Consider the following 19,053-nt stretch of genomic DNA (forward strand, 5'->3'; position numbering starts at 1 on the left):
TCTCTCTCTCTCTCTCCTCTCTCTCTTTGCATCATTGAGTTGAAATTGACCCATAGTGGGTTTTCAGAGGCAGTAAATCACATAGCTCACTCATCCTTCTCCTGCAGAGCTGCTGGTGAACTTGAACCACATGGCTTTGGGATTGAAGCACAGTGTCTTACGAGTAGGCTACCAGAGCTATATGATACACTTGAGCTAATTGCTGTAGTCACAGGGTCAATCCACCTTGTTGGAGGGGAGGGGTCTTTTCTTTCACTCTCCCAAGCATGACATCCTTTTCCAAGGAATATTTAATTGCTAGGGAAGACCATTCCTTGAAAGGGGATATCATGTTTGAGAATATGGTCAGCAAAAGAGGAAATCTCCCAACCAGGTAGATTGACAAGGAGACTACAGTGAAGAGCTCAGGTGTGTCAGAGATGATGAGGATGAGGATGGCACAGGGTAGGACAGGGCTCAGATCTGTTGTTCATAGGGTCATTTGGAGGCATACTTGACAGCACCTAACAACAATAACACTGTACTCATGAAGTTATACAATCATTACTGTCTGATTGCAGGATATTATATTATCCCAAAAGCAAATTTCTGCTCTGAAGGTCCTTCAAAGATCCTACTTTGAAGAGGTTTATCTTCTGGTACGATATCCAACAAGGTTCTTTCATTATCCATAAAGTTTTCTAAGGCCTTTCATTTCAGAAGGGAATGGCCAGTCCTGTTTCTTAGTCTGTCTTAGTCTGGAAGATCCACTGACACCTGTCTACCGTGAGAGAGCCTGCTGGTCTTTGAAATGATAGTAGCCTATCTTTCCAGCATCACAACAACGTGCAAACCACCACAGTGTGGCAAACTGACAGATGAGGGGTGAAAAATTTCAGAACACTTAATTGTACTAGTGCAAAAGCAATACTTAGTTCAAGAAACAATTGTCCAGACAGAACAAGTAGACACTGAATGGTGTAAAATCAGGAAAGATTTATGTCAAGGTTGTGTTCTTTCTCCATGCCTATTTAATCTGTACACTGAGCAAACAATTCTAGAAACTGAACTATATGAGTAAGAAGGTGGCAAAAGATTGGAGGAAGACTCATTAACAACCTGCATCATGCAGATGATATAACCTTGCTTGCAGAAAGTGAAGAAGAGAAGACTTGAAGCATCTACTGAAGAAGAGAAAAAGCCTTCAATATGGATTATATCTCAACATCAAGAAAACAAAAATCCTCACCACTGGACCAGGAAATAATATCATGATCTATAGAGAAAAGATTGAAGTTGTCAATAATTTCCTTTTACTTGAATCCACATAGCAGTAATCAAGTAATCGAAAGATTTGAAGTTGGATTTACTTTACTCCAAGAACTACCTGGCCAAAGACCTTTATATCTAGAGGTAGTTGGCTCCCTGGATCTGAGATGTATAACAGAAGTCTGGGTCATCTGGCAAAAAATAGTAAAATAAAAGAAAATAAAATAAAAAAATAAAATAAAATAAAATTATAAAAGCTACCCAAGTCTTTTGCCCACTTTGTTATTCAGTTATCTATTTCTTATGGAGGCCCTGTAGTTGTCTATGAACTTTTGTTTTGAGACCCTTGTCTGAGATGTTATTGCCAAATATTGCCAGACAATAGGTTTCCTTTTCACCTTTTTGAAAAAAGTTGTTGATGCACACAGAGACTTAATGTTTAGGATATCCTGTTTGTCAATGTTATTATTCTGTGTTTTCCAGCCACTTTATACCATAGGTTAGGGCTTCTAAGTTTGGTCCTTATCTTTGTGGTTTAGGCCTTATCTAGGTCTCTGATCCACCTGGAGTTGATTTTTTGTGCAAAGTGTGAGGTGTGGATCCTGTTTCAGCTTTCAGCACATAGAAATCCAGTTTTGCCAGCACTACTTGTAGAAGAGGTTGTTGTTTTCCCACTTGATAGGTTTTGTTTCATTGTTGAATACCAGTTGACCATGCGTAGGTGGGTTAATTTCTGGGTTCTCAATTCTGTTTCCATTGGCCTATGTGTCTCTCACCATACTAGTACCATGCTATTTTGTCTATTATGGACTTTTCACAAAGAAAGAAACTTGAAAGACAAACAGACACATGAAAAAAATGCTCAAAAATCACTGGCAAGAAGAGATGCAAATAAAAATCACAGTAAGATACTAACTCATCCTGGTAGCAGTGGCAAAGCTTAACAGCAAACACTGGAGAGGATGTGGAGAGACTGGAACTCTCATAAACTGTTGGTGGGAATGTAAAATGGTACAATCACTCTGGAAGGCGGTTTCCTTAGTAAGCTGAACATAGAAATGCCAAATGACCAACTATTCTGGTGCTAGGATTATACACCAAGGAAAATGGAACTGAGATGCAAATGCAGATCTGTACACCTATATATCTATATCTATATTTATATCTATATATCCATATATAGCTCTATCTATTATCTATCTATCTATCTATCTATCTATCTATCTATCTATCTATCTATCATCTATCTATCTATAGCAGCATTATTCACAATAGCAAGAACATGGAAACAGCCTAAATGTCCATCAACAAATGAATGGATTGAGAAATTGTGGTACATTCACACAATGTAATATCATGCAAAACTCAGGAACAATGATTTTGAAAAATTCTGTATAACATGGGAGAGGTTAGAGAATATGAATTAACTAACTCAGTCTTATAAGGACAAATACTGCATAAGACCTTTATTGTAAAAATAGAACTATGACTCGACAGCACTTAATAACAACAGCGACAACATAGAGAGAGCTCTGTTGGCCTAGTGGATAGAAAGTTATGCTACCAAGCAAAGATGGATGATTTTAATCTGCGGCCCTCAGCCCTGGTTTTAATTGTTTTTGGTCAAACATTCTTCTAAGTGGTATAGCACTGGTCTGTCCATTTGTACAAAGGTAACTCGTGGTTGCTGTGAAGCTGAACACTGTAGCACTGATTTGTCAAATGTGATATGGCTTCCCATGGTGGACAGTGTTTGGTGGAGCTTTCTAAATAAAACAAGCGTGGAAGTGGGAGTGGTATCCACTTCCAAAATAGCTTGCCTCCGGAAACTCTATGAATGTGGAGAAATGATGAAACTTATACAAGTGTTCAGATCTTTTGTTCATAGGGTTGCTATGAGTTGTCTACAACTTCATGGCACTTAATAACAACTAATAAGATATGAATAAAAGTGCAAAGGGGGAAAGGAAGGGTAGGTAATGAAGGAAATTGCAGAGTTTGGTGGGTGGATGGAGGGGGTGAAGGAATTAGGAAAGATCCAGTGGGGACGTGAAAAGATGGGGTGATGGTGGGCATAGATCAAAGGTGACTAATTTTACAAAACACAGTGTAGAGGAATGATCATATGAAACATAATATGAATGAAGGAGTGTGTGAAACACAATGTACATGAATGAAACACAATGTTTACAAATTGTGTATGCGAACAAATAGAAAAATTTTTAAAAAAGCATGCTTAACTATGTCAGCATATTGCTTGTTTACAAAAATTAAGGGGGAAAATGTAAAAGCTAGTTCAGGCATCTGAAGGAGGACTGGGATGAAACTGGAGATTTCTTCCACGTGTGAGAGCCTACAATTCCGAAATTCAAGCCCAGGGAAGTTGAAAAGATTTGTCCTAAATTACCCAGCAGTTGTAGAGCTAGAAGTGGCTCTAACAATTTAAAAACTTGTTCTGCTCTTCCCAGAACAAAGTGTCCGCTTCCCTCTAGGTTTCTGCTGGCTTCTGCTCGCCTTTGGGAGCTGTCCAGCCCTTCAACCATGGTTGAAGTCCAGCAAAAGCGAAACCCTTATGTAACAAGTTGTTTGACAAGTTTGTGACTTTTGTAATTAGAGAATTTGGTCTAAATGCTTAGATAAGAGGTTCCTTTCTGGGTAGGCGTATCTCAGAGGTCCCTATAAACAACCAGAACAAGGGAGAGCTATCAAAGTTCTCTCCAGATTGAGCTTCTGGGCATCAGGGCAGGGACCGTGCAGCCTCTGGGAGCACAGAGCACAGAAAGACCTCTCTGGCCACCAGTGCTGCAGCCCTTCCATGATGAGGTACATTGCTCTGGTCCTGACCTCCCTGGTAGCTGCTGCAGTTTCTGGTAAGTCATTCTGAAATACAAATATTGGGGGCAGGGGGACATAATTGTAAATATTTGTTTTAGAATCAGGCAAAGTTCAGAGACAAATGAAGAGAAAATTGTCCTCATGGTAAACATCGAAATGGCACCCCTGTTCAAACATCTCACCCTCTTCTAGATCATTCACTGTGGTGTTAAATGCAAGTCCTTCTTACTCACCTTTTATTCACCACGCTGAAACTATAGCTGAAAACTATAGCTGCACCTTGTTTGCTTTCACTGGGGAAAATTAGTCTAAGGATGTGGTCAGGGTCAGTTTTTCCAGTTTCTTCTCTTTCTACACAAAACCAAGCAAGATCACACAGGAAGCCTCCCAAATAGTATTATTTTTAAACTGCTAAGCTCCTCCAGTAACGAAAACAGCTCAGGGCCAGTCTCCCTTCAAGTGGCCCCTGTTCTGCACGCTTTCTCTGACACTGGCTCACCCACATCTCAACTGTGTGGGGAAAAAATAACAAACCACCCACCCAACACTTGATCTTCTTCCTTCATCTTCATGTCCCCCACTTTTGGCCACATTCATTCCTGTTTATACTTTCTTCAAAAGCCTACATATATATATAGACACATCATTGCCTTGCTTCACACTGTTCCTTCTAATCACTAGAAGGAATTCATGTTCAATGTAGACAATTTTGAAAGCACACATCAAAGTGACCAATAATAACGTCACTCACGGGGCTTTGATCCACGTGCATCAAAGAAAGTCCATCTCAGAGTTATTAGTAATCATTAACTACAAGCACAAAAATAGATCTAAATGTCCATAGTAAGGGATTGCCTATTAATAGCATCAGACATGGACAGTGTTTTGTAACCTGTTTTGCACGAAGAGTGTCTTGTGTCATTGACCATCTATGTTCTTCTTTTCTGTTCTGGGCCCACATTTTGAGGAGATGCTGATATTTCGTCTGTATCTAAAGGGCTGCAGTTTAGAATTGAGCAGGCTAGCATTTTTCCTATGCGGAATGCTTAAAACACATAGAGGCTGATGTGTTGGAGAAAAACCTTTAACGACGGGCGCAATCGAGTGTCTGACAGGTCATCTGCTACATGAGAGGGGGAAGATGAGTACACGGCCTTCTCAGAGAAAGGGGAACTAGGACCGATGGTCAGAAGCTACAGAGAGATGAATTTCAGCGCAGAAGGGAAGAATGACCTGCTTTGAAAGGAAGAAACTGAAGCCGACAGGAAGCTAAGCCCAGCCTCTCCTCCCTCTGAGCCTGCTCAGAGCCTCCAGAAGGATATTCCTCAAGATTACGGAGTCATTCTCTCTTATACCAGCTGCTCAGTATTTAGCTGCCACTGAAACATAGACCAGTATTAGAGCCCCACACTGACATGCAGTTTTCACATGCCTGGGTGATTATTCCCTTAGAGGTTCTACCTGCTCCAAATGGTCCACTTGCGCTTCCCCAGGCAGACCCTGAACTTTGCTGTCTCAGAAACTCAGCACCTCCTCTCTATTTCTGCTTTAAAGTTTTTTACCCCCTCTTCTATCTCCTCTCGTAGAAATTGTCCTGCCCTGCCAGTCCCAGCTCCAGGGCCAATTCCTCCATGACGCCACCAATCAGAATGGCAACAGTTCCCTCTCATGACTGTGTACCTCGCTCTCTCCTGGCCCAGCACTAGGTTTAAGACTGTCTGCGACTCACCTTTTTGGAGGTTCAGAACACCTGAGAGTCCGGACTGCCCCTTCTCACCCTCTCTTGCTAGGATCCTACTGGATGAAACTTTCCAGACTGCTGAGAGAGGAAAACCTATGTCATGGTCAATCCTAGCAGCCCTTCTCTTTGTATTTATTTATATATATTTTGGGGTTTTTTAATATTTATATTTACATGTTAGTAGGTTGTTGAAGTGAAATTCACATAGCATGAAAGTAACCATTTTTAAAACCAACAGTTGTAGAGCATTTAGTATATATTCATAATAGTGTACTACTTCTGTCTAGTCCTAAAACACATTCGTCACTACAAATTAAGGCGTGACATCCACTTCCTAAACAACATGCCTCTGGAAACTCTATGAACTTTGATGAATGTCGATAGTTGTAGAGGGGCTTCAGGCCTTTTGTTCATAGGGTCTCTCTGAGTTGTGTTTGACTTGAAGGCAATCAACAACAACAGCAACACAGTACACAGTTTCTTCCCTGCTCTCGGCAGCCATCAATTAGTATTAATTGTTTTTTATTATTATCTTGTTGTTGTTGATTGCCGTTGAGTTGAGCACAACTCACAGCGACCCTATGAACAAAAGACCTGAAGCCTTTAACTATGGTCATTCCTCCAAGTTCACAGTTTCCACAGGCATGTTGTGTAGAAAGTGGATGCTACTCCTGCTCCAAATAATTTAAATAAATATTTACTAATCAAATTAATTTTTCATTCAACTGTTCATACATATTTTGTTACAGGATATTGCTTTCAGTATGTACAATGTAATCGCACTTTTGCCACTTTCTTCTAGTAATTATGGTTTCCATTAATCTTTCTGTATCTTTCTGTGTCTTCTTTATCTTTTTTTCAAGTGCATAGCAGTCTTTATTTTTTTCTTCATTTTTAAAATTTATTATACTAGTTTATTTACAAAATTAGAATACATTGTTTTTCAGACCATATTCTTCCAATTTCCCTCACCCCCCCCATCAAACTGTACAACCCTATGATTAATCCTGGCCCCTCACATCCTCATCCCTCTGCTTCCGCCCTTCCCCCTGCGCCCCTTGGATTCTCACACTCATTGTACAATAATGGTTTTATACAATGATTGTCCTTGTGGGAATGCATTTATGTAATATAATGCTCTCCAGTCTCTCCCAAGTTAGGTAATAATTAACAAATCATTGCTCCTGTGTGCTGTATTGCATCCCATTGTATGAACGTATCATAATTTCTCAATCCATTTGATTGTGGTTGGACATTTGGGCTGTTTTCATGTTCTTGTGATAGTAAATAATGCTACTATGAACACTGGTATACAAGTCTCCATTTGTGCTTCAGTTCTCATTTTCTCAGGGTATATTCCAAGCACTGGAGTAGGTGGGTTATATGGAATTTCTATGTTTAGCTTTTTGAGGAAGCTCCAAACTGTCTTTTAGGGTGGTTGTACCATTTTACTATCCCACCAGGAATGTATAAGATCCTCTCCAACATTTATTGCTTGCTGTCCTGTAAAAATTTGCGATTGTTACTGGAGTGAGATGGTATCTCATTGTGATTTTGATTGCATCTCTCTTACTGTCAGTGATTTGATTTCATGTGTCTGTTGGCCATTCAAATGTATTCCTCTGTGACAATTCTTTCCCTGTTTTTTGCCCATTTTGTAATTTGTAAGTCTTTTTCTTGTGGAGGCCCAGAAGTATTCTGTAAACGTCCTTTATGAGACTCTTGTCTGAGATGGTGTTACCAAATGTTTGTTCCCAGTTAGTGGGTTTTCTTTTCACCCTGTTGGAAAAAGTTTTTGATGTGCACAGGGGCTTAATCTTTAGAAGGTCTCATTCATCAATTTTATCCTCTTCAGATTTTGCATTTCTGGTTGTATTGGACAGCCTCTTTATACCACAGATTAAACCTTCTAAGATTGATCCCAGTTTGTCTCTTACAAACTTCATGGTTTTGGGCTTTACTCTCAGGTCTCTGATCCACCTTGAGTTGAAAGAAAGTCTTATCTACTCTTTCTTTAATAAAATTGTGCAGATTATATCCTTAATATATATTGCTATTCCTTTTAACCATCTTACTTTGTTCCTATAATCTATTTACTAATTTTTTTCTCTCCTCTCTCTCCCCTTTCATCCCTGGTAACCATTCAAGAATGAGTCTATCTGTGTGTAAATCTTGCCTTAGCTTTTGATAACAGTGATCTTATAATTATTATTTTGTGATTTACTTAATGCATTTAGCATACTAATCTCTGCATGCTTTCATGTTGAATTGTGTTCCATGGATTATTTATTTTTTAATGTGGCATGATATTCCGTTGTGTGAATGTCCCATAATTTTTGTTGTTGTTGTTCTGTTCAGTCTAGTTGTCTGCGACTCAAAGTGACCCATGTACAACAGCCCTAAATCCTGCTCTATCCCTTGCCAATCTTATTGTCTCTGACACACCTATCCCTGTCACCCCAGTGACTGCATCAATCCATCTCACTGAGGGTCTTCCTCTCCTGTGCTGACCCTCCTCCCTCCCAAGCATGACCTCCTTCTCCAAGGACTGATTCTACCTTGAAACATGTCCAAAGTACGTCAGACAAAGCTTCACAATCCTTGCCTCCAAGGAGCAGCCTGGTCTCACCCTCTCCAGGATGACCTTGTTTGTTCTCCTAACAGTCCATGGTATAGTCAGTACTCTTCTCCAGCACCACAGCTCAAAGGCGTCAACTCTCCTTCTATCATCCCTAGTCATTGCCCAGCTCTCTGATAAATAACAAGTAATTGCAAAGACCATCAACCATATCAGGTGCTCCTTAGTCTCCAGACTGACATAGTTGCTCTTCAGTACTTTAGAGAGGTCTCTGACAGCAGACTTTCCCAATGCAATTTTAATTTCCTGGCTACTGATACCAAGAGTGTTGATTGTAAAGCCAAGAAAAATGAAACTGTTAACAATCTCAAGTTCTTCACCATCTATCATGATTCTGCCAATAGGCCCAGTGGTGAGAATCTTTGTATTCTTGATGTTGAGCTTCAATCCATATCCAAGGCTGCAATCCTTGACCTTCTGCAGTGAGCATTTCAGGTCCTCCTCAGTTTCAGCAAGCAGGGTTATGTCATCTGCATAACGCAGATTGTTAATGAGTCTACTTCCAATCAATCCTGAGGCCACACTTCTCCTCATATAGCCCAGCTTCTAGAATAATTTGTTACACCTATAGATTGAAAAGGTGTGGAAATGGGACACATCCTTTTACTTTGTCATTTGTCCATGGATGGATAACTGCATTGTTTCCATTTCTTTATTATTATAAATAATACTGCACTGAACTTGGGTGCACATATGTATGTGTCAAAGCATTTCTTTCTGTCAGGTACGTATCTAGTTGTGAGATTGCTGAATCAAATAGATACTTCTACTGCCCACTTTCTAGGGAAGCATGACACTGCTTTCCACAATGGTGGCTCAGTTTTACATTTCCATAAAAAAAGATATGAGTTCCGGTCTTTTCACACCGTTACCAGCATTTGTTGTTTACTGTCTTGTTGACCTTTGCTTTTGTTGCTATTGCTGGAAGGTCAAACCAAACATGACTCATAGTGACCCTATGAATAACAGATCTGAACCCTGTCCTGTGCCAGCCTCACACTCGAGCCCATTGCTGCAGTCAGTGTGTGAATCGACCTGGTGGAGGGTTTTCCTCTCCGTCACCATCCACCTGCCCCTCTGCCTTTCCAAGCATGATGCCCTTCTCAATACAATAGCCTTTCCTAACAACATGTAGGAGAGTTAAAGCTTCACTATCTTTGCCTCCAAAAAGCACTCTGTGCCTTTTCCAAGACATATCTGTAGTCTTTGAGCTATTCACTACTCTTCTCCGACACCACAGTTCAAAGGCATCGATTCTTCTTATGTCATTTTTATTTGTTGTCCAGTTCTCGGCAGCATAGCAAAGATTGAAAAGAGCATGGTGAAGAGTGGCGAGGGAGTCTGAATTGAGACCAATCTTTACTCTGTCTCTATGCATTTGAGCATCAGGACTAGAAGGGAAACTGCTCAACACGAGTATGGGTAATAGAAACAACCCACAGGAAACGTCATACTCAGGCATCCTCCAGGGAGGTGAGAGGAGTCAACATGGTAGTTTCTGATTAAAGTCTGTTTTGCTTCTCTGGAACAAGGGATTGGGATCTTCAAGATCGTCACCAAGGGGAGATGGATAGAGAAAGCAAACCAAAGAAGCACAAAGCATTTCCGCCTTTATATTAATGATTTGGGGTTGTTGTTTTTTTCCGCTTTTATATTGGTTTATTTATAAAGTTCAAATAAATTGTTTTCCACACCAGATCTTTCCTATTTCCTTCACCAACCCCACTCATCAAATTATGCAACCCTATTATTACCACCCCCCCATCCTCACCTCTCTGCTTCCACCATTCCCCCCACCCCTTGGATCCTCATACTCATTCTACAATAATGGTTTTATACAGTGTTTGTCCTTACGGGTCTGAGTTAGTTCACTCAGCATAACGTTCTGCAGTCCCTCTAAAGTTAAGCAGTAATTTACAACATCATTTTGTTTGTTTGTTTTCCACTTTTCCTCTTTGATGTGTCCTCGCTTCCTCCCAACCTCCTGCAGGGCATCCATCCTCGCCACCCATCGTGGATACTGTGAATGGCAAAGTCCTTGGGAAATATGTCAGCCTAGACGGATTTGCACAGCCCATGGCCGTCTTCCTGGGAATCCCTTTTGCCAAGCCCCCTCTCGGATCCCTGAGGTTCTCTCCACCGCAGCCTGCGGAGCCCTGGAACTTCGTGAAGAACACCACTTCCTACCCTCCCATGTAAGCCGTGGGGGTGGCTGTGGCATTTTGCCTGGGAATGGCAACTTAAACGTGAGCCAGAAAGGAGTGGAGGCAATTGTCTGACAGGCTTCTCGTTTGTTCTGGGATTCATTAAGTGAACTAAACAAGCCTTTCTATGTTCCTAGAGCTTGCATTCTACCAGGGAATGACAGCTGCAAAACAATACACATGTTAATAAAGAAATTGTGTAATATGTCTATAAAAACTGAAACCAAGCCCATCGTTTCTGGGACATGGCAACCCCATGTGTTACAGAGTGGACCTTTCCCAGAGAATTTTCTTAGCTCTCCTTTTCACAGAAGGAGCCCAACAGGACTTTCTTCCGCTGAAGCTGCTGGGGTTGGGGGGTGGGTCTGAACCAGCAGATAGTGATTGAAAACTACTGTCTTCACCCAGACACCTTGAAATGTTAGAATAAGAGAAATACTTTGGGGAAAAGAAACAACTGACAGCCTGAGGGGGGATCAGAAGTGATAATCCTATTTATCCTCCAACCTTGAACCCTTGGCATGGTTGGGAAGTGGGTGAGACAGTGAGGAGAGTGTGTTAACCAAGCAAGTTATAAACCCACATGCATTCAGCTGTGGTCACTGTGTGCTAATCACACTGGTCACGCTGGACAGAAAAAGCGGAACTTTATTGTTGTTTTCCCACCTCCCCTGGGCACTGTGTGCTCCCACTCAGACCCCATTCTGCTCTGCAATATGCTTCTGAGAGCTTCCCTGCTCGGCCTTCTGCTGTTTTTCCTCTTTCCTTTTATAATAATAATTTTCACACTCGTCATTTCCTACTTACAAATAACATAATTACTCATTACAGAGAAGCTTCAAAAGAGTCAGGAATAAACGTGAAAAGATGGAATTAATCTACAGTTCTACGTTCTATCACTCAGAGAGAGCTGCTATGAAATTTAGAAAATACTTGTTTAGCCTTTTCTTCCTATGTTGAATAACTAGTTGTTCTTCCTTTGAGAGGAACCACACTCCTCGGAGAGTTTGGCTGCCCGGTTTGCTCACTTAAAAACAGCCTGAATGCTGTCCCGTGTCATTAAGTAACATAGTCTGATATTTAATAGCTGTGCTGATAACTGGTGCTTACATCATGATTTATTTATATAATCTCCTGCTTGGGAATACGAAATTATTTTTTATCTTTATTTCCTAGTATTTATCACACTCCAATGAACATCTTGGAGCTAAATCTTTATGCAAAATCAATTACATTCTTTAGGAGAAGCCCTAAGAATAGATGTTGGAATGGTTTGCCTTGGTGATTCTCAGATGCCTACCCAACCCCCACGGAGCTCCCCGAAGCCTGGTCATACATACTTCATGTGTCAATTAAACCTCTCAGCCTATGGCCTCCCAACCCAAGAGACTGGGAGACAGTTCCTCACTGGGATCCGGCTGAAACTCTGTCTTCCCTCCCTCCTCAGGTGCTCTCAAGATGCAGTGGGTGGACAGGTGCTCTCAGAACTCTTTACTAACAGAAAGGAGAGTATTCCCCTCAAGTTTTCCGAAGATTGTCTTTACCTAAACATTTACACTCCTGCCGACTTGACGAAGAGAAACAGGCTGCCGGTAAGCCAGGGGCACCATTGATCATGGTCTGCCAGCTCTGAGCCACTAAGGTTTTCTGACACAGAGAAGGGGACAGGTGGGGGTGGCTCTGGGGTGGGGCATTGTGAATCAAGGCAATTATTTCAGAGGTCCCAGAGCTTCCTTTCGGGATGCCCAGATTGTGCAGACCATTAATACACTTGGTTACTATCTGAAAGATGGAAGTTTTAAGTTCCCTTACAGACACTTCAAAACAGTCCTGACGATTAACTTCAGAAAGACACAACCACTGAAAAGCTTATGGAGCTTGTTCCACTGGGACGCACTGTGAGTTGGGATCTACTTCATAGCAGGAGCCTTCTTCACGCACCAGGATCAGACAGCTTGACCACGGGGAACCAGCGTGTCTCCTCCCAGTGACCAACAGCTCCTGGGGAAGCTGGTTGTCCAGGCTTGAGAAAACATATAGTTTTCCCAAGTGTCAGAGCAGGATGGCTACTCTTAGCTGTCTGATTATTGTTGTTAGTAACTGTTAAGATAAGTACAGCTCATAATGACCCTATGAACAACAGGTCTGCACCCTGCCCTATCCTGTGCCATCCTCATCATCTCTGACACACTTAAGCCCATTCATGTAACTATTGTGTCAATTCTTGGATTCTTGGATTGTAAATCCAAGTAAGATGAAGTTGTTGACAGTATCAATCTTTTCTCCATCTATCATGATGCTGTCCATTGGTCCAGTGGTAAGAATGTTTGTGTTCTTAAAGTTGAGATGCACCTCATATTGAAAGCTATAATCTCTGATCTTCTGCTGCAAGTGCTTCAAGTCCTCCTCACTTTCAGCAAGTAAGATTGTGTCATCTGCACAACGTAGATTATTGATGAGTCTTCATCTATTAGCGTTCAGCTTCTTGAATAATTTGCTCAGCATACAAGAATGAATAGGTCTGGATGGAGGATACAGTCGTGATGCACGTCTTTCCTGATTTTAAACCATGTAGTGTTTGGTAAAGGTTTTGTGTGAGCACAATTGAGTGACCTAGGATTTCCATCCATCTCAACATCAGCCATCATTTGCTATGATACACACAACCAATTGGCTTTGCATAGTCAATAAAACACAGATAGGCATTCTTCTGGTGTTCCCTGCTTTCAGCCAAGATCCATCTGATAATAGCAATGATGTCGCTGGCTCCGTGGCCACTTCTACATCTAACCTGAACTGCCAGCAGTTCTCTATGTACTATTCTAGCTGATTTTGAGAGATCTTCAACAGTATTTTGTTTGCACGTGATATTAATGATATTGTTCAATAATTTCCACATTGTGCAAATCATCTTTCTTGGGAATGGGAACAAATACCGGTCTCTTCCAGTCATTCAGCCAAGCAGCTGTCCTCCAAACTTCTCTTTTGAGGCTGAAGAAAATGAAAACAAGTCCATGAGAACGAAGGTACGATTTTGAGTCTAACCCACCTGTATTTAAAAATAGTCTTAAGAATAGGTTTGAGGCATTGAAAAATAATGATTGAAGACCAGATGAGTTGTGGGATGACATCACGGATACCTAAAAAAAGAGCAAAAGGCCATTACAAAGACAGAGGAGAAAGAAAAAGAGCGAAATGGATGTCAAACGAAATGGAAAATCATACTAGATTGTTGAGAAGACAAAACAAAAGGAAGAGATCCTGAGTGGTGATGATGATGATGTGTAATTGTTAGATTAGGAATGTGATACTCTGAGCAGATAAGACATGCTTTCAAATAAAGGTAGACAGAGCTGAAAGGGATCTCAGATGCAAGCTGCCACTCCATCTTACACGGTAAATTAGCAGGACATCTCTAATTCTCAAAACACTGCCCTTTGAGCCTAGGACTCAACCTATCAGCATCTGCCGATGACAGTGTTCTGTGTCCCATAAGAGATGGGAGTGTGAGGCAGCCTAAAAGGCACTTTTCTTTGCCTTTGGCCTGCTTTCTGAGATTTTTATGGTGGCCAGCTTCCTTGGCTAATTCTCTTTGGCACAGGCTGATAGTTCAGTGAGTCAGCATTTCTGGACTAAACAGAGGCTCAGTGTTGGAACAGCTGCAAGACACGCCAGGGCCAGGGGTTAGTGAGGAGGAAGGAGGCTCACATTGGCTGCTTGAGGAAAGAGGTGAACCCTGGCGTGGAGGAGGGCGGGCGCTAGCACCCAGCCATACTCTGGGAGCATTCAGCATGGTGCTCAGGTGGGGGACACAGTGCCTGTGAATTTGTGCCTGAAAGCTGGCCCTATCTGTGCTTTGTAAGGCTTGGGGAGGTAGAACAAAGGATCACTCATTCTTCTGTGAGGATATCCTGGGCGATGCAATCAATCCACAGGCTTGACTGTTAACCAAAAGGTCGTGGGTTAGAGATAACTTCAGAATAAAGGCCTGGTGATCTACTTTTAAAAGCCACTCAAAACCCACAAAGCATAGTTCTTTTCTAATATACAAGGTGGGGTCACCATGAATTGGAGTCCTAGCCCTACACACATAGAGAAGGAATGTAAGATCACGCACATCCCCTGACTTCAGGGATTTTTCCACAGGGGATGGACAGACCTACACTTCTTTGGCAATTTGTTGCTGACCAGCTCTGAGGTTCAGCCTTTACTCAGAACGGGCTGGAAATTCATGCCTTCCTCCCGAGATGCACAATGACCAAAGTGTGGTGGAAACAGGGTTCTAGGAACCTGGAGACAGGAAGGACTCTGGTTATAAACACAGGTCCTGGAGCCTTAGGCTCTGGGTTCTAATCCTGGTTCTGCCTCTTACAAGCTAAAAGACTGGGCAATTACTGAACTCCTCTAAGCCTCAGTTTCCTCAAAATGGAGAGGAGATTTCCCATCTTTCTCTCATGGAGCAACTGGTAGACTCAATCTATTTGCATTTGAGGTGGCAGCACAAATTCTTCCCTTACATGCCACCAGAGCGTGTAACCACATGTGACTAGTGAATAAGTATAAACCCTTCATTTCAGTGTTTGGCTAAGTACACAAAGCAAGTACTGAATAAACATTAGTTTATGAAACTCCAACATGAGTTGAAACGAAGCGAGCTCTTAGTGCTTCCCAAACAATAAGCTCACTCCATTGAAATCATCGACTTCAGAGTGCTGAAGGACTCAGCTTCTTAACTCTGGAGCCAGCTGCCAGGGTTCAAGTCTTGTTTCAGCCACTTTGTGACCTTGAACAAGTAAAGTGTATCTATTAAATAGCCGCTTCCTTGTTTATCAAGCACTACATTACTTGTTATGCATCAGAGAGTTGGATAATGACCAAGGAGGATAGAAGGAGAATTGATGCCTTTGAGCTGTGGTGCTGGAGAAGAGTATTGAGAATACCATGGACTGCTAGGGAAACAAACAGATTTGCTCTGGAAAGGGTTAAACTGGGTGGCTCCTTGGAGGCAAGGATTCTGAGGCTCTGTCTAACATACTTTGGACATGTTGTGAGGAGAGACCAGTCCTTGGAGAAGGACATCATGCTTGGGAGAGTGGAGGGACAGCGCAGGAGGGGAAGGCCCTCTATGAGGTGGATTGATTCAGTGACTGGGGTAATCGGGATGGGAGTGTCAGAGGCAGTGCGATTGGCACAGGACAGAGCGGAGTTTAGGGCTGTTTTACATAGGGTCACTATGAGTTACAAGCGACTCGATGGCACTTAACAACAACAACAACAACATTACTTTAGGTGAATAAAACAGTACCTGGCAAACCTGAACATCTCTCCCTTTTATTGTTGATGTTCGTAGTGACCCTGTGAACTTTGCCCTGTCCTGTCCTGTGCCATCCTCATGACCTCCAACTTGTTCAAGGCCATTGTTGCCGTCAATGTGTCACTCTGTCTTCTTGAGTCTTCCTCCCTTTCTCTGACCTCCTAGCTTTTCCAACATTATGTCCTTTTCCAAGGATTGGTCTTTCCTGACAACACGCCCTCAGTATGAGATAAAGTGTCACCAGCCTTGCATCTACAGAACACTTTGGTTGCATTTTCTCCAACACAGTTTTGTTTGTTCTTTTGACAGTTCACGAGATATTCAATAATCTTTGCCAGCACCACAATTCAAATATATTGATTCTTGTCTGTTGTTGTTAAGTGCTGTCAAGTTGTAGACGACTCACAGCAACCCTGTGAACAAAAGACCTGAACACTTGAATAACTTTCATCTTTTCCCCATGTTCATAGAGTTTCTGGAGGCAAGCTATTTCAGAAGTGGATGCCACTCCTTCTTCCAAGCTTGTTTTAATCAGGAAGCTCCACCAAACACTGTCCACCATGGGTATTGCACTTGGTACATCAGTGTCACAGTGGTCAGCATCACAGCAACCATGAGCTACCTCTGTACAGCAAGTGGGCAGACCAGTGTTGTACCACATTGATTCTTCTCTAGTCATCCTTATTACTTGTCCCTCTTTCAGATACACAGAAAGCAATTGAAAATACCATGACTTGAATGAGGCACAGCTTAGTATTTAAACTGATATCCTTGCTCTGTAGCGTTTTAAAGAGTCTTGACAGCAGATAAGACTGTGTATTGACACCATTATTATTATTTCAGGCACACTCACTTCTCTCCTGCCTTGTAAGTTCTTTAAATTTCAGAGCCATGAGCCTGTGACTGTGTAGATGTGCTCTCACACTTAGTTCTTACCACAGTCCTGGCACATAGGAGGGCCTCAGCTCGTGGTAGTCTAGTAGTTGAGACTCCTTGGAAGAAGTGGACTTTGGAGTGGACTTTGGAGGGTGGGTGGGATTCGAGGATGCAGAGGAGGGAGAGGGAGGCATGTTAGGAAAATGATCCTTGGGTAGGTGGGCGTATTTAGATAATCCTTTGCTCTTGCAGAGAAGTGCAGTTCACAACCAAAGAGTTCTATGTGAAGTGGAAAACAAAGGCTTCCTGCAATATTCGCTGAGCTGGGTCAGGCAATGAGGGTGGTGAGAGTGCTGGAGAAACAGGACACATATAACCTGTGCTGTGCCCTTGGCAGTGCCAGGAGGCTTAGGTGCACGTGGCACTTGACGTGCTAAGGAGAAAAGCAGGGGCAGCCAGGGTGCATGGTGTGTGGTGGGGGGGAGGCGTGGCCTGGGTCCAGCTGGAGAGGGGGAAGAGACAACTGCCAGCTCCTGCTTTGCTGGACTGTGTGCGAAGGAACTTGGGAAGGAACTCTGATGGTGCAGTGTGCAACGTATCGGGCTGCTAAGGAAAAAGATCCGCAGTTCAAATCCACCAGCCAGTTCTTAGAAGATGTGCTGTCTCCTCCCATAAAGATTAACAGCCTCAGAAACCTGATGGCGGGTCACTGTGTGTTAGAACTGGCTGGAGGAAGTGGGTGGGTGATGAACTGTGTACACTGGCCTCCTTGAGGTCCCACCCCGCTCTGCTTCTTCCTGGTTGAGAAATAACCAACACGGTTGCTTCTTCCTGGCTCAGAAATAACCAGCACGGTTGCTTCCTCTGGGCCAGGTGATGGTGTGGATCCATGGAGGTGGTCTGGTGGTGGGTGGAGCCTCGACTTATGATGGACTGGCCCTGTCTGCCCATGAGGACGTAGTGGTGGTGGCCATTCAGTATCGCCTGGGCATCTGGGGATTCTTCAGGTAGGCTAACCAACTCTCCCCATTGAATACTGGCCCTCAAACTGAGAGTGCTTGGACTTCATTCTGGCCAGGTCACCTTCAAAGAAGACCTTTGCTAGATCCCTTAGTAAGACCTGCAAGTCCCCTTCATGAGGGCTGCTTCTCTCTCTCTCATTTCCTGGTCGCGCTGGTCCACTTAATTCTGAGCTTTCACATATGCTATTCATTTTGCCTAGAATCCCTGCTCAGCCTAACAAACTCCTATTCATTCACAGCACTGGGGATGAGCACAGCCCAGGGAACTGGGGTCACCTGGACCAGGTGGCTGCGCTGCACTGGGTCCAGAAAAACATCGCCAATTTTGGAGGGAACCCCGGCTCAGTTACCATCTTTGGAGAGTCTGCAGGAGGTATAAGCGTCTCTGCTCTGGTAAGATCAACACCAGCCCCTGGTGCTCATGGACTCCTTGGGAAACCACCAGTTAAGTATGGACACGCTGCTTTATAAGATCTGGGTTTGAGGATACGGATGACAGCACAACATCAGTATGTGTTCAATTTCACACCCTGGAGCTGTAGCAAAATGTCTACAGTTATAACCCTGCAATCTGGCATCTACTCTTGCAACCTGGTGGAGCTCTCTCTTTCTTTCCTACGCGCTGCAATATTTGAAGGTCCCCAAATTCTTCTGGGAAGTAGAGTAAGACTAATTTATGAACAAGGGGAGTTAAAGACAGGAGCAAGATAGAATGCCATTGTTTGACTCAAAGCCAGATTTTCTTAAACATCAAAGGAAGGACAACAATAAGAAAGGGTAATATCTCTTTGGCGAAGGCTGGATGGAGATGGAGGGGTTGGAAGTAGTGTACTTGAGGATGTGGTCTGGGGAGGTTTGCAAGAGGGTCTAGGGATTTGGGACATAGACAAGTCTGAGAACACCAGTGCCTAGCTAACCAGATCATAGCATGCTATTTAAGGAACCTTCCAGCTGTCTCAAAGTTGAGTAGAAGGTCAATGCTCTCACTATATTTTTAAAACATGTATTGGTTTCACAGTTGAAATTTGGAGGGATATCTTTAATATTTTTAATGTAGAGGTGGGGGAAAATATGTATAAATTCAAAGAAGAGAAAAATCATCCACAATTGCACTACCAACTAACACTTGTAGTTACTATTTTAACATGTGTTTTTCTGATAATTGCTCCATATTC

At 42.6% G+C, this 19,053-nt stretch overlaps 1 protein-coding gene across 1 annotated transcript in view; it reads left to right on the forward strand.

The window, feature by feature from the left end:
- Positions 1-4,066: 4,066 nt before the first annotated feature.
- Positions 4,067-19,053, forward strand: part of CES1 (carboxylesterase 1) — a 40,358-nt gene continuing 25,371 nt past the window's right edge. The window contains exons 1-5 of the mRNA XM_006882520.1: positions 4,067-4,118; positions 10,453-10,657; positions 12,114-12,258; positions 17,730-17,863; positions 18,118-18,271. Coding sequence (XP_006882582.1) covers positions 4,067-4,118; positions 10,453-10,657; positions 12,114-12,258; positions 17,730-17,863; positions 18,118-18,271 — 690 coding nt within the window. The remainder of the gene's footprint in view (positions 4,119-10,452; positions 10,658-12,113; positions 12,259-17,729; positions 17,864-18,117; positions 18,272-19,053) is intronic.

The sequence above is a fragment of the Elephantulus edwardii genome, unplaced genomic scaffold (genome assembly GCF_000299155.1).
Source record: "Elephantulus edwardii isolate Elephantulus edwardi_28Jun2011 unplaced genomic scaffold, EleEdw1.0 scaffold00021, whole genome shotgun sequence".
Classification (NCBI taxonomy): Eukaryota; Metazoa; Chordata; class Mammalia; order Macroscelidea; family Macroscelididae; genus Elephantulus; species Elephantulus edwardii.